Below are 25027 nucleotides of genomic sequence, written 5' to 3'. Positions count from 1 at the left end.
TCCATCACATTCACTGCTGTTTGCATAGCAAGGTGGTTTTTCTCGCCCCTGTGTGGGTACAGCCCTTGTTTGTATGAAGCAATTAAAGAAACAATATAAAATAGAGAAAAATAATACCTTTCTCAGCAACAGACAGATTAGGATCACTGCAGGGTTTGCATGGTCCAATCACTTGCTGGAGCAAGGCTCGCTGGAAATTTGGATGCTAGAAAAAATAAAAGGCAGCACAGGAAATTAAGAGTGAACAGCACAGACCTGCCAAAATAGAACCCTACTATTACTGACTGAGTTTCCTCTCACCAATGGAAGATCTCATTCATACACACTCAGAGATGAAGAATGTCTTTGTTTTTATATGACTGCCACTCAACTCCGTTTTCAGTTAGTTTATAATTAATTATAAAGTTTTCTAGAGGATGGAGCTATTATTTTACTTGATTAATGCAGTGAACATGTAATTTTTTCTTTATAATTTTTTATTAAGAATAAAAATTGTGACTGTAGTACAAAACACATAAATGTGTAGATTACAATTATTATCATGACAGAGTAATTTTAACAACTTGTGGTGTACATTTTGAGACATTATGTTATCTGCAGTAACTATAATAACATTATTTACTTACTGTTCAATAATAAAATGATACATTTGTTTTGGGTATTGCGACTCTTCGTTACTGATATATTCAAGAAAAGGCCACAATTTTTCATAAAACATAGTTGACCCTGAAGCTATAGTGTCTTTGTACAGGCTATCTGTGATTTTTTTTGATAATGAGTTGGTCCCATACGTTTATTAACCATTGTTCTATTGTGGGGTTTTTTGGATTTTTCCATTGTGAAGCAATAAGTGTCTTTGCCACTACTAGTAGGCTATTAATTAGATCTCTTCTTATTGGTGGGATCTCCATGTCTTCCCACAAATTTAAAAAAAGTATTTGAGGCTGAATTGGGATTTTATATTTAGTTATTTGTTCAATGTGCTGTATGATTTCTTTCCAGAATTTGTTGAGAATTGGACATTGCCACAAACAATGAGCATAAGTACCAATGTTGCCGCATTTTTCCCAACATGTGGGTGAATTTGAAGAGTAAATTGCGGATAATTTTTTTGGTGTTATATACCACCGTAACGTAATTTTGAAGGTTTGGAGATTTGTCTTTATTTTGCAAGAGTTGAATAAAGTGGAAGTCCAAACTTCTTTCCACTGTTCTTCAGTTATTATCATATTACAGTCATACTGCCATTTGTTTTGATAGTGAAACATCTTTGGTTTATTTATACCAATTAGAATTGTATAAATTTTTGAAATGTATCCCAAGATTTCTTCAAAAGCCATTTTTGGTTTGTTAATTATTTCTGTTAATTCGGTTTGGTATGCCATATGTGCTAGTTGCAGGTAGTTAAACCACGGGATATTATCCCCTAGTTTTTTTCCAAGTCCATTTTTGGAAGTATGCCTTTATGTGATGTTATATCAATTACTCTTTTATTGTATAGTATATTTTCCATTGGTTTCGGGATGTTTTTATGTTCCCTGGGGGAAAGTCTTGTGATAGGATCATAGTATATCTTGATATACTGGGTAGAACTTTTAATCTAAATTTGTCCCAAGTCTTTAGTAGATTTGTTAAAAGTATATTATTATTGATTTGTGTTGACCTAAGGTTATTTTTGCTCCAAAATATTTCTTGTAAGTTCATGGGGGTGTAAAGAAGTTCTAGAATTTGAGTCCAAGCTGGGTCCTCTTTATTTTTCAAAATTTGAGTTATTTTTGAAAGATAAATGATGTTCATGTATATTGTTATATCTGGGTATTTAAAACCACCATTATAGTTATTTTGTCTAAGCACATAAAACGAGGTTCTTGGTTTCTTGTAGTTCCAAAGAAAGTTATTGAGCATTGTTTGCCATTGTTTTGTCGTTTTATATGGAATTGATATAGGTATTGCTCTAAATAAAAAAATTAATTTGGGGAGAATAAAAGCTTTAATTAAATGGTATCTATCATACCAAGAATGCTGTTGCTTATTCCAATTAAATAAATTGTTTTTTATTATTTTAATTTTTTGATTATGATTATATTTCATTAAATGCTCCAAGTTTGAGGGGATGTTGATTCCTAGATATGGCAAATATTTATGTGCCCAGTGGAATTTGTAAGATGCTTTGATTTTATCTTTGGTTGATTGTTTTAGATTGATTGGAAGTATATTTGATTTTGAGGCATTGATTGTTAATCCAGATATTTTAGCGAATGAATCTAAGGATTTTTGTAGATGTGGTATAGTTGAGCTTGATTCTGATATATATAGGAGCATGTCATCTGCAAACATACTGATTTTGTGTATTTTGGATCCTATTTCTATTCCTTGAATTAGGTTGTTATTACGAATTTCTATAGCTAGGGGTTCAAGTGCTAAGGAAAAGATAAGTGGTGAAAGGGGACATCCTTGCCTGGTTTCTCTTGTAAGATTTATCTTTTCCGCAAGAATATTATTTATCGAGATCTGTGCTGTTGCTTGTGAGTAAATCGTGGTTATGGCTTGTATAATTTTGTGACCAAAGTTCATTTGTTTCAGAAGTGCATGTAAATATGATGATTCAAATGAATCGAATGCTTTCTCGATGTCCAATGAGAGTAGAAGTGATTCTGTTTTGTTATGTTTGCATGTAGCCCAGTATATTGAGGGTTTTGTGAATATTGTCTGTGATGTCTCTCTCTGGGATAAAACCCGATTGGTCCTGATATATGTATTGTTTTATAAATATGTTTAGCCTCTGGGTTATGATTAGACATGGGCACGAACAGCAATACGAACTAAAAAAAGCCACGAACAGCCCAATCAGCTGTTTGCGAACAAGCTGTTCATGAGGCCCCATTCCCAACGAACCGGTGGTCGTTGCAAGCCTTGTTTGTTGCGTTCATCCTCTGTTTGTCAAGCCAGACAGTCTGGCACCTGCAATCAATTCCCCTGGCAACGGAGGACTGTCTGAACTCTGTCTGAACTCCTTCTGGCTTTCCTTCTGGCTTGTAAGTTAACCCTCAAAGTACCTTCCAGGCAGCAGACAGTCCAGTTTTTGCCATTGTGAACAGAAAATGACAGGAAAGGGGGAGAACCATGGATCGTGCCTTTTCCGGGGTGCAATCTCTCTGAAACTGGGGGGGTCTTCAGAGGACAGTGAGGACTAAAGGGGGAGAGCCATGGATCATGCCTTTCCCGGGGTGAAATCTCTGAAACTGGGGGAGTCTTCAGAGGACAGTGAGGACTAAAGGGGGAGAGCCATGGATCATGCCTTTCCTGGGGTGTAATCTCTCTGAAACTGGAGGAGTTTTCAGAGGACAGTTTCTGTCATAAAGGCACTTTAGTGGAACAAATCCCAAGAAGTGTTCTTTTATCATAACCTCAGGCTCAGACATCTCAGTATCTGATGGTTTGATCATCATAATGTACAACCATTGTCATTTGTTCAATATGACTAAAATCAGGTGCAGTCCAGAATAATTGAGTAGTATTTGGCTGAGTTTACACGTGCTAAAATTTTCTGCTTTAAAGCACCTGCTAGAAGCTGTATAAGCTCATTTTGGATATCTTTTCCTAAGTAGTGAACAAATGTTTCTTCATCTTTAACTGTGCGCAAATGTTCATGCATGATAAGATCAAAAAGGCTAAATATTCTACAAGCTTCAAAAAATTTCCATTGTCAGCACTGTATAATTTTTCATTTGTACCACAGAATGCCAAGTTTTGCATGCCAATAACTCTGACCAACAATCAAGTGTTCCAAGATTTTTTGCCAATATTGTTCTTCTTGTCTGGTTTTCTGCTGGTTAGTATCATAAATTGGTTTTCCTTTATATAAGCAAAATTCAAGTTCTCTCCAGGTCTGGTAGTTTTCTAAATGGAGAGTATTCCTCTCATGTAAAGACAGAGTTGCTCCAATGTTCTTCCAGTCTTTTTGAACCTGGTTCTTATAGAGTTGATGCACCATTTCTTTTGCTGAGCAGCCTACAGCAAAAACAAAAATCCACATATTTTGAAGTGGACTATATCAGTTATTGATGGCACCTTCACCATTTACTAGTCTCCTCTTGTAGCGTATAGGAGAAAAACTTCTGTTTTATGAGACTTTGGAAAAATCATATGATACAACTTGCTGTGGTCCATGTTGTACTATAAGCTGCTGTAACCCCTGTGAGGTTAATTGGTTTAGCCTAGTGGGGTGGAGTCAGAAGCTAGAGGCAGGCTGCTGAGGAGGATGCTGTTTGCTGGGGAGCTTAATAAATTATAAGCTCTTATCACCTTGAATAAGGGCTATAATTCCCAACAAGAAGACAGAAGCCTGGAGTACAGTTGCTTCAGATGGATGAAAGAGGACTCATCACTTCTTGAATGTTGAACTGTTTGCCTTTTCAAGGACATTGTTGATCTGGAGATTTTTTTTATGGTTGCACTTAAGAGTTGATTGTTTTTTCAAACAGCAGGTGCTTTAAAAAAAGTTGTATTTTATTAATTGTTAAAAAGTTTAAAGAAAAAAAGTTATTTCTTAAAATTTTGTGTAAGTTGCTTCCTAAGCCCCATAGAACCCATGAAAAGAGAAGTTACAAAAGTGGCGCCCAACTAGCATGGGGCTTGGAAGTAAATTTGCAAACAAACCGATTGCTGAAATGGATGTGTGCAAAAAGCTGGGGTTTGACGTGCATAGGACTATTCTGTTAAGTCATATAGATTCTACTGATGTAAATACAGAGATAAAAAATGCTGTAGAACTGTTTGGTGTAATTGCTAAAATGCAAAGGCTAAAGGGGCAAGACAATGAAATGTTACTGTGTGAATGCCAGACTCCCAGTGCTGTTTGGAGAATAGGGAGGGAATGCTGGAAGCACAAATTGCATGGAAAGTGGGAGGTAATTCCTGCAGATGTAGAAGTTGCAGCATTGCTTAGCAAAGAAGCAAATGATGTGGTACAGAAAAGGAAAGGAATGCTAAGTGGAAATAGGGAGGAAAGAGCTCCAATTGCAACCTCTACTCCTGCTGTAAACCTCTGCCCTGATTTGCAACAGCAATTGTTAATCAGGCTGTTGCAGGCTGAAAGTGAAACCAAGAGTGCACCAGTAGACCTAAGAGTGCAACTAAAGACTTTTTCAGGAGTTACACCCAAACCTATTGGAAAGATAGATTATTCTGTTTGGAGAGTACATGCAAGAGAGTTATTAGAAGATAAAATCATTCCTGCAAATATAAAAAGGAGAAAAATTACAGACAGTTTGCTTCCACCAGCCTTGCATGTAGCTTTAGGAGCAGGAAAGAAAGCTACTGCAGAAGAATGTTTTGCAATACTAGAAACTGCATATGGCAGTATTGTCCCTGTATCTGAACTGAAAGCAAAGTTTTATGAAGCTTACCAGCATACCAAAGAAGCCCCTTCAGAGTATTTAAATCATTTACATGCTCTGGCTATGCAAATTTTAGAAGAAAGGGGACTAACAGAGAAGGAGTTTAACTTGTATATACAACAGCAGTTCTTCAGAGGGTGCTGGCATGAAGCACTGTTAACTGCTCTTAGAATAAAAGAAATAGGAGCTGGTAATAAGCCAAAGGGTGCCCAGTATGGAGAGCTCCTTTATGCTGTGAGATCTTTACAGAGTGAAATTCTTGATAAACAGGAAAGAAAACTTAAACAGGAGATTTCAGCTCTGGGTGAAAAAGAAATATTGCAAGATTTGGTAGGACCTGCATGTAATGATTATGTGTGGGGTAAAATGCACATGTTTAATAGACACTGGTTCACAAGTGACCTATGTATGTGAAACCTTTTATAAAACTCAATTATCTCATCGAAAGTTGCAACCTGTTGAGAATATACTAGAACTAGAAGGAGCTGGAGGACAGACAGTGCCTTATTTAGGATATGTAGTCTTGGAATTGCAGATCCCGCATGATGTGAAAGGGAGGGAGGATAAATTGGAGATTTTAGCACTTGTGTGTCCTGATCAGCGCATGAATCAAGAAGTCTCAGCTATTGTTGGAACAAATGTATTTAAGTGCATCACGGATGCCAATACTAATCAAGATGGATCTAGTTCTTTGAATAGGATGGGCTGGCCACATCACTGGAAGGAAGCTTGCAGATATCACCTGGAGAGTCAGAGAAAAAAAATGGAAGCTGAAGATGGGAATGAAATACGAGTGCAGTGGGGAAGACCTGTCAGTGTTCCAGCTGGAGGATCTTGCACAGTAACAGGAATGTTGCAGATGTCAGGACGGAGACTGGGGACTACAGTTCTTTTGGAAGATCCAGAAGTTATTGCTGGGCCAGGAGGGTTGGCTGTCTTCCCACAAATAGTGAAACAGAAAAACTTCTGTTTTATGAGACTTTGGAAAAATCATATGATACAACTTGCTGTGGTCCATGTTGTACTATAAGCTGTTGTAACCCCTGTGAGGTTAATTGGTTTAGCCTAGTGGGGTGGAGTCAGAAGCTAGAGGCAGGCTGCTGAGGAGGATGCTGTTTGCTGGGGAGCTTAATAAATTATAAGCTCTTATCACCTTGAATAAGGGCTATAATTCCCAACAAGAAGACAGAAGCCTGGAGTACAGTTGCTTCAGATGGATGAGAGAGGACTCATCACTTCTTGAATGTTGAACTGTTTGCCTTTTCAAGGACATTGTTGATTTGGAGGTTTTTTTATGGTTGCACTTAAGAGTTGTTTTTTTTAAAAAAAGTTGTATTTTATTAATTGTTAAAAAGTTTAAAGAAAAAAAGTTATTTCTTAAAAACTTTTTCTTAAAAAAGTTGCTTCCTAAGCCCCATAGAACCCATGAAAAGAGAAGTTACACTGTCACAAATTACCACTGCAATAATTAGGCCAGTTAGTGGCGTCAATGTAATTCAAGTCGGGCACAGTACCATCTTTTTTTGCAGTCTTTGCAGTACTCTTGCTTTCTTTGAAATCCTCTTTTTCTTCTGTGTGCTTTACTGAAATATCTCCAAATTGTGAGGAGCACCACATACAGCTTCCTTAGTGGTAGTTTCAACAGTGGTATAGTCATATTCTTGTTCTTTAATTGCCTTCCGGGTACAAAGATATTTCTGGAAGAACCCCTCTTTCTCTGCTTGATCTTAGCTCTTCCTGCCTTTTTTTTTGTGGAACTGAGCTCCAGATGGTTGTTTTTTTTTAAATCAGCCATAGCTCTCTAGAAAAATGACTATATTTTCTAACTAAGTTTAAGATCAGTCCAGGCTCCAGGGATAGGCCAAGACTGTAGTTAGCACAAACCCACTTAGTCCATGCCTAGGAAGACCAGGAGACAGTTGGGTTTAGGTGGAACATGTTGCATGGGAATGAAGCTAACCAATCATGAGGTGAGCAATGGTGAAGTTATAGTATGTCAACCCATGTCATGTGACCCTTCACTCCAGGCAAGTGGAACAGATCAACTAGTGGATTGGAGGATCCTTAAAAACTTTACCACGATTATATCCTGAGTATTAGTCCTCCTTCTGCTGCCCCTCTCCCCTGTTTATTAATTTAGCTTGCCACCTCAACCACTGCTGTGGCTTAGATCATCTACAGGAGCCATAGTTGCTGAGACCCAGGGGTTGTTATTGCTGACTTGTAAGCTGGGTATTCATATAGCTTTAGAGAAAGGTGTGGGAGCAGTTGCATAGTGCAGAGGTATTTTCCCCTGCACTTGTTCCTCTGCAGCAAGTATGCTCTGCGCATTGCTACAGCAGAATTTCCCTACTTTCCTCTCTTTTATTGCAGTCATGAAGCTGACTTTCTGCCCATTTCTTTCCAAACACAGCAGAATAGCTGTGAAGATTACAGTGTTTTCCACTCTGCCTCTCCTCTTGGTGGTGCTGGGATACAGTTTACTGTATGAAGTGGTTTCTTTTCTTAGCTCTGGAGGCAGTTTCCCACCTTTTCCCCTTTGTTTTCCTTCTCCCTTCTTGCTTTGCTTCCTCAAGTTGCTGAAAAGTTTCTTTTTGAAGCATTGGAAACTATTTTTCTCTGGCTGGTGCAACAGAGTGGCTTCTACTCCCCCCCCCCCGATGCTTGTTATGAGACAATAGGAGGGAGAATTATGTTGTACTTGATAAGGAGATACTTTTTCTCTGCAGTTATTTATTTTGTTTGCTTTCTTCTTTTAGCTGGCTCTTTGGAGAGCTAAAAAGGAGTAGTTTCAGGGAGGCTTGTTCCTCTCAAGTTGATTGAGTCTTCTGGGATTACTTTGAGTCTCCCGGACTATTTTGAGATGCAGCAATGACTGGCAACATTATCTCAAAGCAGGATGATATAATTCATAAGGTTTGCCTTTTTTGAGAGTTAATGATTTCATATTGCCCACCCAAAGCCATACTATACTGCTGTTATTCAAAGAACAATATATACAAATCACTAGCATCTTTTCCACCTTAATAATTATGCCAACTAGCCCATTTACGGTACAATTTTCTGGTATTTGTTTTATGTATTGAGAAATGTCTTGTTAAAAATGTTAGGGCGAGCTTTTGAGCTGCTTGATTGTCTGTTGAGAAAACTATTCCCCCTACCCTGTTGGGGGGTGCTCAATAGGTTTTCTCCCCCACTGCAGCCTACCGATTAGCCCTGTTTGCCAACTTATAACCCCACAAGGCAGACCGCAGTAGCTGGTGCCAATGGGACCTTTGCAAATGATAAAGGGTGCAGTATATAGAAAACTTTTTAAAGACTTCATAATTAATTATATTCCATAGCACTGTTGTGGTATTTATCTTAGAATAAAAAATATAAATTGTCAGTTGCATTTTTTCAAGAAACTAATCTATATAAAACTGTGCCCCTCAGGTCAGTTCTGTGCCCCTCTGAGGTCTGCGCCCTAGGCGGCTGCATCGTTGGCCTAATGGTAGCACCAGCCCTGAACACACTTTGTAAACCACTCTGAGTGGGTGTTAAGTTGTCCAGAAGGGTGGTATATAAATGGAATGTTACTATGTTATTATTATGACTAACTGTCCATATTAGGTGTGTAAAAACCACGTGAGAAGATAAATAAGAAAGGTAGGACAAAAGACAAAGCAGTGGAATAAAGCATTGCCTGGTAACCGAAGAAGTTGCAAGACTGCGGTAATTCAGCTGTGGCAAGAAAAGGGCCTCTTCTTTAGTGGTACAGTGATTATGATAATCTCTTCTCATAATTATACATCTGATGCCTGTTTTGTTACATTTAGGTCACCAGGTTAAAATGTGGTTATTTATTCAAGTCTTCAGTTGATTTAATTTTTTACAAAACTATAAATTATTTTTTTACGGATATGTTTTACTGATGGGATGCAATGTTTTATTTTAGTATTAATATTGTTTTTTGTAAGTTGTTCTGGGTGTCATTTGGCTAACAGGCAGGATAACAATTATTTAAAATAATAAATAAATTAAATAAATAGAAACTCAACCTTGAGAAAGATCAAGTCCAAATTCCTTCCTTTGCTTAATCCAAAAATGGGGCCATTTTTTTACTTCCAAAGGTATTTTGCAAACATACTTGTATGGAAAGTAGACTAGTATGTTAATTTCATGTTACAGCTGGCATACTCAAGAAAAACCTGAAATCCTTACCTGTCCATTTTCCATGATAGCTGCAGGATACATGGCACTGCTGGGTCGGTCCCGGTGAGTTGGCAGTAGCATCATCAGCTCTCTATTGTGGCGGTATTTATCTGGTAGAGAGGGAGAGCCTGTAAACAAGTGAGAATAATCACATATATATGACAAAACATAATAGATAGCCTTTATGGCCTACTTACTTAGCTTTCTGAGAGTTACTAACAGAAAATATGAAACATTTATAAAACTCCAGCATAAGGCAGTAATACTGCCCAGAGCCCCTGGGGATGGGCGGTATATAAATTGAATAAATTCATCTCATAGCAAAAATGTAGTACATGCACACACACAGGCATGCACGCACACACACATGTGCACATGCATGCACACACGAACACACACTGTTGGGTTTATGGTATACAGCGCAGCAAGCCAATGAATGTGTCATGTGAACTCCTTTTTACCAAAATAAAAACACATCCTTTTACCAAAATAAAAATAAAAAGATCCTGCTGTGTGATTACATACTTATGCCCTTTGCTGAACTTAGGCCAGGGGTCCCCAACCTTTTTGATCCTGTAGGCACCTTGAGAAATCTGTCTCAGTGTGGTAGGCGCAACTAGAAAATGGCCATCATGACAGCAGAGCCAAAACCAAAATGGCAGTTTCAGGAGGTCGAACCACACACAGAGGAAGTCCAAGTGCAGGGATCAAGAGGAGTAATTTTAAAAATACATTAGGAAAGAGGAGAAGAGAGAGACTATAAAAAATCTACACTGTGCTGGCAGCTGCTACTGAAACAATATTATGTTAATCTGCACCATCAATCAGATCTCTAATGGCCAATCAGAAGCTCTGCTGGGCAGGAGCCCCACCCACAGTCTAAAAATACCTGGTGATGCCAGGATACATGTTCGTGGGAGCCATGGTGCCCACAGGCACCATGTTGGGGATTTATACCTTAGGTTACATGCATTACAAAAGTCTATAGTTGATTGTATATGAAAAGGTCATCGCTTTTTAGTTTTACTAGATATTGTGCAATTAACAATCAGTACACTCCACTCAGAAATGTGAAAACATGATTATAATCAATGTAACCCTATACTACAGAGGGGCTTCAAATCTGTGAGTCCTGTAGGACATTTCTCCCCATTCTGAGGCTTTTTGGAGTACTTCATGGTTCATCAGTGCTCTATCTTTTCTTGTGCAGAAGTTCTATCATTAAAGTACTTGACTAATGTACATCCATTTAACCTTTGCCTTAGTCAAATACTATAAATGATGCACTGTAGAACCTGATGCACATTTTAAATCTGCTGGCAATCTGCAATTTATTTGTGCCCCAAACAAGTTCATCAGACTGACATAAACAGCATGTTGTATTGCCATGACTGCTATTGAGGATGGCATGCTCTTCTTTGTGAGCTTATCTAAGTATCACCCCAACACAGGTATTATACCTAGTTGATAAGGCTTTCACATCAACAAAAGCAAGGCATGCAGATTATAGACTAAGACTTAGCACAGAGTGAAACAATATGGCTAGCAGCACAAGAAAATGCCCTACATTAGGTGTAGTTTCTCTTATGATATTAAGCCCAAAGAAATACAAACTCTACTGCATGATTAAATGTTGTTTTCCAATTTCCAATAATTCTTTTCACCACAAAAACACAAATAGTCTGTATATCCTATCATACACAATATTCACTTCATATTTTAATTGTTTACTTGCATACACTTCAAAGATAGTCCTATTTCTGCATGACGAAATATAGAACACTGATCTTTTAGGAGTACCAAAAACTGTGCTAAGGCACAAAACACATTGCAAAACAGGGTTGCACTTACCTGTAACTGTTGTTCATTGAGTATTCTGTGCAGGCACACATGGGAACTGCGCATGTGCAAGCCAGCTGCAGATGTATCAAAGCTCCAAAGGCGCAAGATGCTTGCCTGGCCTTTTTGCGTGCTTTTTGAGTGGGCATGGCTATAAAAGGCAGGGTGAGTAGATTCCCTCCCTAGGTTCATTAAGCTGCCGGTGAAGAGGAGAAATTAGCATATTTAAAGAGCACATGGTGGGGAAAGGAGGGAGGGATGTGTGCCTGCACAGAAGAACACTCGATGAACAACAGTTACAGGTAGACACAAACCTGTTTTCATCTTTGTGTCTTCTGTGCAGTCCCATGTGGGAGACTAGCGAGCTAACTTACCAAGGAGGTGGGCGAGTTGCTCATCATAATCGAAAAAGACTCTTCAGGACTGCTTTCCCAACTGCAGCATCCCTTCCGGAGTCTACGTCAATGGCATAATGCCGAATAAAGGCGGACAGTGTCGACCATGTGGCTGTCTTGCATAAGTCCACAAGAGGAATGCCCAAACTAAATGCTGATGAAGTAGACTGGACCCTTGTGGAATATGCCCTGATGTTCAAAGGGCAAGATTGTTTGGATAGTTTATAACACTTCTCAATGAGCCACATCAGCCAATTGGAGATGGTTTGAGCAGTGTCCTTCTGTCCTTTCTTAGCTCCCTTGAAGGAGATAAATAAGTTTGGGTCCTTTCTGAAGGTAATAGTCCTATCCAGGTAACACAGTGCATGTTTGATATCCAATGTGTGTAGGAGTCTGTCAGCCTCTGTAGAAGGTGAAGAACAAAACACTGGCAGAGTAATGTCTTGGTTGAGATGAAAGGCAGAGACCACCTTGGGAAAGAACTGGAGGCTGGGGCAAAGAACCACTTTGTCTGCAAACATTCTGAGGAAAGGTGGATCATACCTCAGGGCTTGCAGTCCACTCACTCTCCTAGCTGATGTTATGGCTACTAAGAAGGCTGTCTTAGCTGTCAGAAGTTTGAGAGGACAGGTAGTTAGAGGCTCAAAAGGCTTATGCATGAGAGTTGTTAAAACCAGGTACAGGCTCCACTGGGGAGTGGGTTTAGACACTGGAGGATAAATATTAGCCAACCCTTTGAGGAAGGATTTACATTCTGGTTGGGAGAAGAGGGACCTACCCTTCACCCCATTATGATAGGCTGAGATGGCTCCTAGATGGACCTTCGCAGAGGAATTAGAGAGTCCTTGGTTCCAGAACAAGAGCTAAGCCCTGTTCAACTGCTCAAAGGGAGAAACGTTTTCACTTGCCAGAGTATGACTTATGGGTGGAAAATTTCCTGGCTTGTGAAAGTATTTCTGACGGGAAGAGAATTCTACTCCAGAGGGGACACAAGTCAAGCTGTCAACTTCAATGTGTCTAAATTGTGGTGAAGAACCACATTGTCCTGAAGAAGGGTTGGTGACAGTGGAAACTGGTAAGTTCTTTCCTGTGACATTCTGGACAGGGTGGAGAACCAAGCTTGTCTTGGCCAGTAAGGGGTGATTACAATCACTGACGCTCTCTCCCACATCATCTTGCTGAGTGTCAAGGTCATGAGAGGGAGAGGAGGGAAGGCATACAGTAGACTGACTGATCAAGATATTTGAAAAGTGTCTGCCAGGGACGATTTTTGCTTGCCCATCTGAGAGCAGTATTGCGGGCACCTCTTGTTGAGTGAAGTAGAAAAGAGGTCTATACTTAGAAACCCCCGCCGCAGGAATATGGGCTGGAGAAAATCTATGTGAATGGACCATTTATAGTTTTGGTCCATGGACTGACTCAAGGCATCCGTTAGAGCATTATCTTCCCCAGCAATGTGGATAGCTGTGAAGGAGACCTAACGTTGGATAGCCCATGCCCAAATCGTCCCTTGGGAGAGGGACAGAGAGACCATGCCCCCCTGCATGTTCAGATAATGCATGGCAGTTGTGTTGTCTGTGCATATCTGAACATTTTTGCTCTTGACAAGGTGGAGAAAGGCTTTCAGAGCAAACTGTATAGCTCTTAGCTCCAGAAGGCTGATGTTTAACTTTGACTATTGTCGAGACCAAAGGCCCTTTGTCTCTGGAGAAAGCTTCCCAACCCGACAGGCGTCTGTGTAGATGGAGAGGGGCTGGAACTGAATGGGGTCCCTACCAAGGTGGTACCAAGGAGGCCTGTTCTGGGCACTGCGGTTCTTTATTAGTGGCCTTTGATACTTCAGGGTTGGATACGCCTTGGAAGGCGGACTCCCATAGTGCCGCTTTAAGGCACGATGCCCATTCATGTCAGGCCTGCAGTGTAATTGCTTGCACATGTCACAGTGCACAGTATTGTGTGTCTCTCCTAGGCACATTGGGCATTTCTCGTGCCCATCTGATTGGGCCATCTTGGATCTACACTTGAGAAACTTCTTGAAGAGTGCCTTCAAGGTCATCTTCTTCTCACTTTCTATCTTTTTGCTTGCATTCGAGAAGGAGCTCGAAGCACATCCTTCTTCAGTGGTGGCTAAAGAAGAATTGAGGGAAGAATCCGCTTGCCCCATCTTTTATAGCTGCGCCCACTCAAAAAACACACGAAAAGGCCAGGCAAGAGTTTTGTGCCTTTTGGAGCTTGGATACATCCATGGTTGGCCTGTGCATGCACAGTTCCCATGTGGGACTGTACAGAAGACTCGGATGATGAAAATAATGTATTCCCATTATAATCTCAGGAATACAAATATGGCTAGGCAATACATTAAGATAGCAAAATACACAGCTCCACATAGGAAAACACCATGGCTTTGGCATGATTGAAATACTCTTTGATTGTTTTTGGTGATATGGTCAGATTCCAGTCTTGCTTTCTATGCTTTCATTTGAGAACTGTAAATAATCAACAGAGGGCAGTATTACCCCTCATTACTTTTAAAGTTTAAGAAACATTGTGACATGCACATTAAGAATGTGCGCTTTGGGTTTCCGATTCAGGTTTTTAACTCAAATCAGACCTGATTTGTAAAGATTCAGGATTCCTGAATTGGCCCCAGCATTGCTGAGCTGATTTGGGAATCCCAAAGCAAAGCTTTCAGAAGCAATTTGTATTGCTTTTGGGAAGCTTTGGGCAAAGCGGCAGCAGCCACTCCTGCAGCACTTTTCCAGCTGTTTGCATTGCAAACAGCGAGAAAAGTACTGCTTGCTTCCAAACTTCCCACCCCGTCGCATTTTTCCCAATGAGAGGGGGAGCAGGGTTTGTGCAAGTGACACAAAAAGGGTCTCTTTCAAACCCCCCACCGCATGCTTCACCTGATTGGAGGGGGAGCCTCCTCCCCCTCCCATCGGGTGAAGCAAGAGGCAGGACATTTGCAACTTAAATTGCCCCTTTCTGTGCTGCTTGCTTCACCCAATAGGAGGGGGAGACTTCTCCCCCTCCCATGGGAGAAACAAGCAGCAGGGTGGAAAGTTTAAAGCAACCCTTTTCTTGCCACTTGCAACCTGCATGAAAAGGGTTGCTTTGAGCTTCACAGAACATGCTGATGCTTTTAAACACCCAAATCCCGAAGTGGTTTGCTGCTTTGGGATTTGGATTAGCTTGAATCTTTTTTGGGTGACACTCCTAATACATATATCATTTCTTTATTTTCTGGGTTTTGTAAAGCAACTAATAGGATTATGCTTATCAGCCAGCCTTTTAAATATAGTTTAGGAGGGCAGCTGTGTTTCTCTTCAGCAGAACAGCAGGATTTGAGTCTAGTGGAACCTTAGAAACCAACATGATTTTCAGAGTGTAAGCTTTTGAGAGTAAGAGCTCCCTTCTTGTGTCTGAAGAAAGGAGCTCTGAAAGCTTACACTCTGAAAATTTTTCTGTTCTTTAAGGTGCCACTGGACTTGAACCCTTTTAAATATATTCTCTTAGCAGAGAAAAAAACCCTGCCCATATTTATTTTTAGTGAATGAGTGAGTCTATTTTCAGCCATGGCATTTAAAGGCTGAATTGCCTCCTGTTTCTTCTAATACCTATAAGCAATGTCACCAATGAATTTAATCTGCTGGGAGTTCACTATTCAGTTTGTATATACGTGTCAGGTAAAGTGCTGGTTTCAGATAACATGTTTAAAGTAATATACCACCAAAAAGCAGCAATGAAACATGTGAAACATGCTCAGTCTCTAAAACAGTAAATAAGTAAAGGTCACAAGATAGTATAGAGATTTGGTGGGGACAAAATAGTATAGAAATTATAAATAAATAAATAAATAAATAAATAAATAAATAAATAAATAAATAAATAAATAAATAAATAAATAATATTTTGCACCCATCAACAACGATGACTGGACTTATCCTATAGATGCCTCTTGTGCAGCTACATGCAATAAAGTTCTCACTTTTGTAACTAGACACCTTCTCTGGGCAAATATTAAGAGAATATCTGAGTGACCCACCTCTGCAAACACCCTCCAACTGTAAAGCAATTGCAAGACAAAACTACTGGGAGAATTGTAAAAGACGCACAACAGCAAGATCTATTGTTGGATATGGTCTGTAAAGTGACATCATTTGCACCAGGGACTTCTATGTTTTTCACCTGAAATCCATAAGCGTTACATATATGCTGAACTAAATTTCGATGAGCAGAAAACATACTGTATTATCAAAAAAACAAGTTTTAAGAAACACATTTTATTTAATCCCAGCATCCTGTAAATTTCTTGATATGAACATAGTATGGTATAGTTTGTGAGTAGCTGTGTTGATCTGCAGTAGAACAGCAGGGTAGGAGTTAAGTGGCACCTTAGAAACCAACAAGATTTCCAGGATTTAAGCTTTCAAGAGTCAGAGAGCTCCCTTTTTCAGAAACAAAGAAGGTAACTGAAAGGAACTCTGACTTGCAAAAATCATACCCTAAAAATCTTGTTGGTCCCTAAGGTGCCATTGGACTCATATCTTGTTATAGTACAGCATAAGGTATGAACAAGAAGTCCCTGGTTCAAATTTCAGACCCACCAGGATTTTACTGTGTGGCAAGCCAGTTAACACTGAAGTTTTCTCAGTCACATAATATAGGGATAATATCACTGGCTTACTTTACAGAATTGTAAAGATCGCTAGAGGTCTGATCTAGACATGCCATGGAATAAAGTGATAGAATGTTGAGGTGGTAGAATGAACTGCATAACTTCAGACTGCAGGGAAGATATTACAGTCATTATTGTTCCTCTACATTAATAATACTGACTAAATGGGAAGCTAGCACAGCATTTGAAGGGCTAGTCTACACCCCTTCCCCCCAGATGCTCTAATTTTTAATTTGCAGGAAGTTTGCATGGGAGGAGGAGGTTAGAACTGTGGCTCTCCCCAACTAGTCTGAAGTCTAAATGTGTCTACTCATCTCCCAAAAGGTGATTTATGATACACTGCTGTACAGAGTTAAGAATGCAGCATTCTTACTATTCTGTAAAATGAAACACTACACAATGCATTTCTGATTCAGTAAGCATGAATTTCAGGAGTTCCACATTATCCTGATTACATTTTTAAAAACATCTAATGTAGTGGAGTATTACTGGAAACTGCATACAAAGTAAGCTTTGCTATATTATTCATTGATATGTTTATACTTCAAATGTTAGTAATGGAAGATGTAATATTTTAGCTGATTCTCAACTAACAACAGTTTTTAGCTTTAAAAAGAGCCAATAAGAATACTGAAGATTAGCTAAAGATGTAGACAGTTGCAAAATTATAGTAATTGGGAGAAGTTTTTCATGTCAATATCAGACTGTGGACCTTGAAAAGTGTATTAATCATCCAATAAATCAAGGTTTTACTATAACTTAAAATCACTGTGGAATCTACTAGAGGAAATTAGGGGCAGTGAAATGTATTGGTGCAGCCCACTTGCTGACTGATAGGTGTCAAGGCACTTCATCACAGTTGGTGACTTTGTTGGCAATCTCAATAGAAAAGCCAAGGACTGAATGGGTCATGGAGACTGATCTATCCTCTCACCTCTAGAGGTGGTCCCTCCAGGACAGAGATGAGGCACATTGGTGGGGGAAGTATGGGAAAGCTTGCACTGCTGCCGCCCATGCGGACTCTGTTCTGTGGATAAATAGAGGGCTTCAGCCTCCAAAGTTGTCAATCCAGCACCTTTCATCAGCACTAAATTAAAAAGAATATAAATAAATATAAAAGGATTGAGGCATAATGGCAGAGCTAGGCATGTGAAATTTTGCACAGCACCTTGCTTTAGTGCCAATGCATATCAATCTCTCATGTTTGTAAATACAAAATTCATCAAATGTACACAAAAATGAATAAAACAACAAAACTCATGCTATTTCCAATACCATGAAGCTTAATTTCTGCTACACAATTTCACTCCATAATACAATAATCTGCACATTGTGAAGTAGAGAAAATATCTGAGATTTTGCTTTTAACTTGCCACATAGGAAATTTCAAATAGCTTCTAACAATTTGAGCAAAAGAGTCAAGAAAAAAGGACAAAGTTATGAAATTTCTCAGAATTGGCAACAATTAAAAGCAAAAGTAAATATGACAGTGAGATGTTCAAAGGGATTTTCAAAATCATGAGTTCTTTGCAATTTTATATTTTAAATTCTGCGAGATACCTAATTATTGTCAGTGGAAGATGCTGTTGTTTTACATAATGATATAAAACTACTGAGAAGTCAAACAAAATGGCAACTCAGAAAGATAGATGTCCTGTGGATGCAAGTACTGAATATATGAAAAGCTGCAAGCACCTACATAGCAGTCCTCTTTCCCCCCAAAATACGTACAGACTAATAAAACCAATCATCACAGCTGACCTTAAGGTAGGACATTAATATACCTATTCTTTTTCTTGCAGTTATCACCTTTATTCCATTTACTAAGCTTTATCATCATTCCTTTCCCATCACTTTCTGGCAATCAATAGAATTATTTGAACTACATAGTACTGTATACTCCCTTTACCTAAGTCCAGCTGATAACATGACAAAATTCTGTATCTATTATGGGGTAAAAGACTGAATTAATCATTCACAACTTGATGAAGCAAAAACAACAGCAAATCTGGAAAGAAAGCTCCTTTACATTGGCATAATCCTATTGCTATACTGGAAAATTATGTTATGTAGTAAAGAGAGGAGAAAGGCCTGCAGAAATAGACTAACATGACTTTAGTCCTTAAACTTGCCTTACAAAGGGAAGAATATTGGGCTGATTGGACTTCCACTTGATATCATTAATTCTGTTAGAGAATTTCCTCTTAGAAGCCGGTAAAAGATCATTGTTATGCAGAGTATCTGAAAGGCTTCAAGAAATTCCCCACATCTCCACTGGGTCTGGAGCCCTTGGATTAGGATGTTGTGAGTGGGCAGAATCAGGTGGAAGAACTGTATTCCCCCCACCCCCAAGTTTACAGGACTATTACTAGGAGTGTGCAAAATGAAACAAATGAGATGGAAATACACCCAGAAATCACTGGTCCAGTTCGTTACAGCAACTTCCAGAATAGAGAAAAAAAATTCCAGGAAAAGAAGCTGTACCAACTCCTTCCACTGGGTCAGCAGTGGTAGCCAGCAGCATCTGTAACTGGTTTTGTTAATGGCAACCAAACAATCAGATCCCAAGGGGAAAGACTGAGTCCTAACATAGCATAAGTCCGTTGATCAGGAATGTGCTCATTGCACATGAGTATGTTTTTTCTTCGGCACTTTCTGGGCAATTGAATTGGCAGCACTGAGTGGCTCTGATTTGCAAAGGTTTGCTTTACCCCAGAGAAGGGAGCAGCAGATGGCATGGCACTGTCAGTGTTGCCCCGCCAATCTCTCTGTGTGTTTTTACATGCAAGGCAAGCACCAGGAGGAACTTAAACCCTGCCCGGAAAGACTTCTGTCTTTTCTGGCTTTTCTAATTAAAACTGTTAACCCAGTGTTAAATAATGTAGAGGTAGCAGACACTGTGCACAGTAGCAAACACATACCCAAGTCTTTCCAGATCAGTATTCCATGTGGAAAGACCAATCTGGTCAGATTTTATCATAGTACTCTGCCATTCAATTTGCCTCTTCCAATTTCATTCAACTCCGGATTAATGGTTTTAGTTGGAAAGAGAGACTAGGTGACCTGACCAGTCTCCCACTTTTACTAGTAAAAAATAGAAAAAGAGAGGGCCATCTCTCTACTTCCCTTCCCATGAAAGAAACCAAAGATTGATCCCTCCCTCCCTCCCTGTGCACTTTTTATGCACAATACAAGGAAACATCAGCAGCCGGTGGCAACCAGTATATAGGGCTCACATATCTTCATGTGGATTTAAAGAGGGAAGGTTTTTGAGGCCCTGGCTGCTGCAAAGTCTCATTTTATGTGGGCCAGGTTGCTGCCCATTCAGTGACCTTCTACTGCTGCTGTCCACTTAGGTGCCATTGCAAGACAACTGTGACTGTAGAAATCAACCTAAGATAATTGTCAAGGAGCACCAGGAGATGCTTCATCTTTTCTGGGTTCTGATTAAAACCATTAACCCAGTGTTAAATAAGCAGATACAGTAGGGCTGTGCACTGTGCATAGTTCCATGCAGACACCAAAGTCTTTCCAGATCAATATTTTAAATGGATTGGTCTGATTAAAGACTGGGCTCCCTTCATTTTCTTTACTGACACTCTGGCTTTGGCTTCAGTTTAACTTCTTGTCCTTTGGTTAACGGTTTTAGTCAGAAAATGGAGACTGGGTGACCTGCCTGGTCTCCCACAATTATTGGTAAAAGAAAGAGAGTCATCCCTCATTCCCTCAACTTTTCATTAACCATACCAAAGACCCACTCCTCCCCAACTTACTGCAGTGGACTATTTAGGAAGGGGAGGAATCATTTACTGGTGTCGGGGGCTATAAGCGAAACATAACACTGACTCCAGTGTTGATGGTATGGTAGCACCCCAACATTTCTTTCCCAGTGGGCTTGATCATGTTTTGGGTATGATATGAAACATTGTGGCCCTTGTCATTAAGTTAAGACAGAGAAACAGAGAGAGAGCCAAACGTAAAAGATCATGATAAATTGGTATGCGTTGTCTACTCTGGTCAAAAACTCAGTAACTTTTGAAGAACAACTGGCTCTCAGAGGCAGAGGTCATTGAGTGAAGTGACAGTCACAGTTCCAGCACTTCTCTCTACTGTGAGAGCGGAGCCACTGTGACAAGAAATCTGATGCTACGATTAAGGTCTTTAGGGGAACACTTTGCTCTTAATTTTGTAACCTAGAAAGAGCTCCAGAATGCTCTTTTTGAGTTCTTCAGTTCCAGAGTTCAGATCAGAACTGAGAATGGAGCTTGGTCAGATCTACCCACATCAACTCTGGCAGGTAGCTCCTTCTGAGTGTCAAAAGGGAGGATTTACCCCTTATTATGGGAACAAAAACTGTGTGTGTGTTTTGAGGAGAAACTCATTGGATCAATGGGAGTTTGGACTAGGAGGGGGGGACTAATGGTAGGTAATGATGTGGTTTTGGGTTAAGCATGAATAGAGCCTCATTTCTTCAACTCCCAGTTATGATGAGGCATAGGCCTTTTTTTTATATTAAATCGGCTAGTGATTCACCTTGTCAAATCCAGTACAGGGGAACACAGCAGGAAGGAGAACAGTGAGGCATTAAGCTCCAGTTGCTCAACTGGTCACTTTCCTGGAGAGGATCCTAGAAATGTCTGTGTAACTGACAACTTGGGGATAAACAATTGTGTGTTGCATTCGCCTTTGGGTACCATAATAAAACCAGGGACCTGAGGGATGAGAAATATGTGATAGGAGAGCCAGCTAGCCATGGCAGCTGGGAGAGAGGTGGGATTTGGGGGAGGGAATTCCTTCACCCCTTGGGAAAAGAGGGTATAAAAGGATCCTACAGCCATCTAGCTCTGTTGCTCTGATGAGGTTCTGGAGGCACAGGACAGAGGGTCCAAATGTTGGGCTTGTTTCAGAGCACCAGAAGCCCATCGCAAGAAGGGGATGAACAAGGTACTCTGGGGTAACTCTTTAATGTGGAAATTAGACAGTAGCAATTTCTTTTCTTTTATGTAGCTGTAAACCACGTGCAAGGTCTATTTTCCAGATCCTGTAGTCTAATATAGTTTAATAAAGACTTTCCTGGTTAAGTTGTGCCAAGCCTCACCTACATGCTTACTGCTCAGTCACGTGCTAGAACTCTGCACTTGCTTAGAGGCTCATGAGCTCCCCAATGGCTGATGAAAGGGAAAGCCTGTTTAGTTGGGTGGTGGTGGCACTACTTTAGACTCTAAGGATCAGGAGGAGGAAGAAAAGCCCTACCCCAAACCTATAACATGGGGCAGCGATGGGATAAGTTTTGAGGAATTTGGCACAGACTGAAAATGATCAGAAAACAGGATTGTATATACTTGTAATTATTGTTCATCAAGTGCAGGTACACATAGGAACTGTGCATGCCCACTGACCAGAGAAATTCTTCAATGCTTCTTTAATGCTCTGTTAGGAGCTGCTTCTCTCAAGTCATGTAGAGACACATTTTCCTGCCTAAACAGACATGTGATTAGCTGAGAGAAGCAACCCCTTCCCTCAGTTCTCCTGAACCGCTGCAACTCAAAACTGGACTTAATCAGAGAGTTCACAGTGGAGCAGGAGGGAGGGTATGTGTGCCTGCACAGAAGAACTCGATGAACAATAGTTACAGGTATGTATAACTCTGTTTTCATCATTGTTCTTCTGTGCAGTTTCACATGGGAGATTACCAAGCTACACACAATAAGGAGGTGGGGTGAATCTCTCCAACTCAATTTGATTACATTAACATTCAAGCATCACTGCAATAAACAAGTGAACTAGAAGAATGAAAACACTTATAAGCTGTACCACAGCAACAGTAACTACTAAATTTGTTAACAACAAACATGCAATACAGTTAAGTTTCATTAACCATCAACAACCAACAACAAGCAATATGCTCAATAAAGTACCACTCTATGAGAGCATAACATAAGTTACAAACTTCTTTAACTTGCATAAATCTTACTTTTTTAAAATAAACAGAAATTGCAGAACATCCCTTACAACCGTCACATCCTGCATTAGATTTACCCCAATGGCATAATGTCTTACAAAAGTTTCAGCAGAAGACCATGTCACTGCCTTACATATGTGTCCCATAGGAACACCCCTGAGAAAAGCAGAGTAGGATGCTTAAGACCTAGTTGAGTGAGCTCTCAAGTGTAATGGACATTGGACTCGAGCATACCTGTACGCCTTTTGATGGCAGCAACAGTCCACCTTGATATGGTTTGAGAAGATACCCTTTCCCCTTTATTTGATCCCCCAAAGCACACAAACAAATTGGGGCTTGTACGAAAATCCTATGTTCTACCTAAATAAAAAGATAATGTTCTTTTTAAATCCAAAGACTGCAGTGCTCTTTCTCCTTTAGACTTTGGGTCAGGAAAGAACACTGGCAACCAGACATCTTGTGATAGATGAAATGGTGATACTATCTTTGGCAAACATTGGAGGCTTGGCCTAAGCACCACCTTGTTATTATGAAATTTCAAAAACAGAGGGTCAGCTCTAAGTGCTGCCAATTTGCTCACCCTCCTGGCTGAAGTGATGGCCACAAAAAAAGCTACCTTCAAGGACAAAAACTTTAAGGAGCAAGTTGCCAAAGGCTCAAATGGAGGCAGCATGAGATGTGCTAACACAAGGGATAGGGATCACTGGGGAACTGGAGCTGGTACTGGAGGGTGAAAGTTACACATACCCATAAGGAATTTGTGGGATTTCAGATGAGAGAAAACCATTTTGCCATCAACATGCACGTGAAAAGCAGAGATGGCTGCCAAGTGTACTTTAAAAGAAGTTACCATCAGACCCTGAGATTTTAATTCACAGAGATAGTTAAAAATTACAGGCAATGGGCAATCCATAACAGTGACCCCTCTGGTCTGTGCCCACACAGTAAAACATTTCCACTTGACAGTGTAAGACCACCTAGTCGACTGTCTCCTGGCATTTTAAAGGATGTGCTGTACCTGCACTGAGAAATCTAAAGATGGGGGTGAATCCACCACGCCATCAGGTGCATTGTGTCAGGATCATGATGGAGCAGAATCCCACACAGAACATCTGGCATTTGTGGAAGTATAATGTAAGTCCCTTTGGGCAGTTTAAATAGTCTGGGTAATCACACTTGTCTGGGCCAGAAAGGGGTTATCCGAATACAATTGGTGTTGTCCACCTCTATTTTGCAAAGCACTTTTGCAATGAAGGGAATTGGAGGGAACATGTAGTGCAACCTGTTAGTCCAAGCGAGTTGTAAGGCATCTCCAATGGACTGAGGGTCACTTCCTGCCCTGGAGCAGAACATTGGGGCTTTGGCATTTGCTGATGTCACAAAGACATCTATTTCTGGAGCCCCCCAAAGATCGAAAATAGGAAACAGATAAGCATTATTTAGGGACCACTTGTGATTCAACACTAACCCTGCTGAGCACATCTGCCTTGGAATTGTCTGAGCCTGTAAGGTGGATGGCATGCATGGGGTACATTATTGGTAAGTGCCCAATTCCAGATAGTCGTGGTCTCCTTGCAGAGGGTCAGGGATGCAGTGCCTCCTTGCCTGTTCAAATAATACATAGCAGTGGTGTTGTCTGTCTGAACCAATACGTTCTTGTTTTGGAGTATAGCTGTGAACAAGACAAGAGCAAAGCGGATGGCTCTTAGTTCTAACTCATTAATATTTAGTGTTTGTTCCCTTTCAGATTACACATCTTGAATAAACATAGAACCACACTGAGCACTCCAACCTCAGGATGACACATCAGTGGTTACAGTAAAATCGTGATTTGAATCAGCAAAGGACATGCCCTTGAATAAATTTTTGTTATCGGTCCACTATTGTAGGGATCTGAGTACTGGTCTGGGTATGGAAAATTTAACAGCTGGAGAGTGCACAGAGGGCCTAAATTTTCTAATGAGCCAACTTTGTAATGTTCACATGTTAAGCCTTGCAAAAGAGACCACAGGTGTGGTAGCTGTCTTGAGTCCCAAAAGACAGTTTTCTCCAAACAATTTGAAAGCAGTTTTGGGGGAAAGGAGACACCATAGACTTAATAGCTCATGCCCTCTCTGGGGGCAGTGTAGCCTTTCCACTGATGGAATCCAAAATTGCCCCAATACAGGGAACCATCTGACAAAGTTCAAGTTTGGATTTGTCAAAGTTAATCAGAAGCCCCAAGCGTAAACAGGGGTCTACCACCAGAGACACATCATGAAGCAACTTGTCTCTGGAACTGGCTGATATCAATCGTACAGGTATGGAAATATGGAACATCCTTGTGCTCTGAGATAAGCCATAACCAGCGCCATACATTTAGTAAACATCAAAGGGCAACATTTTGTACTGAAAAACTCTGTTTTGGTAGAGAAAACGCAGATATTTTCGGTGATCTTCTCTAATAGAAATAGGAAAGTAAGTGTCCTTGAGATCAAGGACTACAAACCAATCACCAGATTTCAACAGGGACAGTAGAGATGACAGTGTGACCATCTTGAATTTCAACACCTTAAGGAAG

The 25027-nt window shown here is 40.2% G+C and overlaps 1 protein-coding gene across 1 annotated transcript in view; it reads right to left on the bottom strand.

Moving 5' to 3' along the window:
* DOCK3 (dedicator of cytokinesis 3) overlaps nucleotides 1–25027 on the bottom strand; it is a 566279-nt gene that overhangs the window by 7209 nt on the left and 534043 nt on the right. The window contains exons 52-54 of the mRNA XM_054976377.1: nucleotides 17440–17592; nucleotides 9603–9721; nucleotides 118–205 (exon numbers count right to left, since the gene is read on the bottom strand). Coding sequence (XP_054832352.1) covers nucleotides 118–205; nucleotides 9603–9721; nucleotides 17440–17592 — 360 coding nt within the window. The remainder of the gene's footprint in view (nucleotides 1–117; nucleotides 206–9602; nucleotides 9722–17439; nucleotides 17593–25027) is intronic.

The sequence above is a fragment of the Eublepharis macularius genome, chromosome 4, assembly GCF_028583425.1.
Source record: "Eublepharis macularius isolate TG4126 chromosome 4, MPM_Emac_v1.0, whole genome shotgun sequence".
NCBI lineage: Eukaryota > Metazoa > Chordata > Lepidosauria > Squamata > Eublepharidae > Eublepharis > Eublepharis macularius.
The sequence above is the reverse complement of the archived record's forward strand: the minus strand, read 5'-3'. Positions and strand labels throughout refer to the sequence as shown.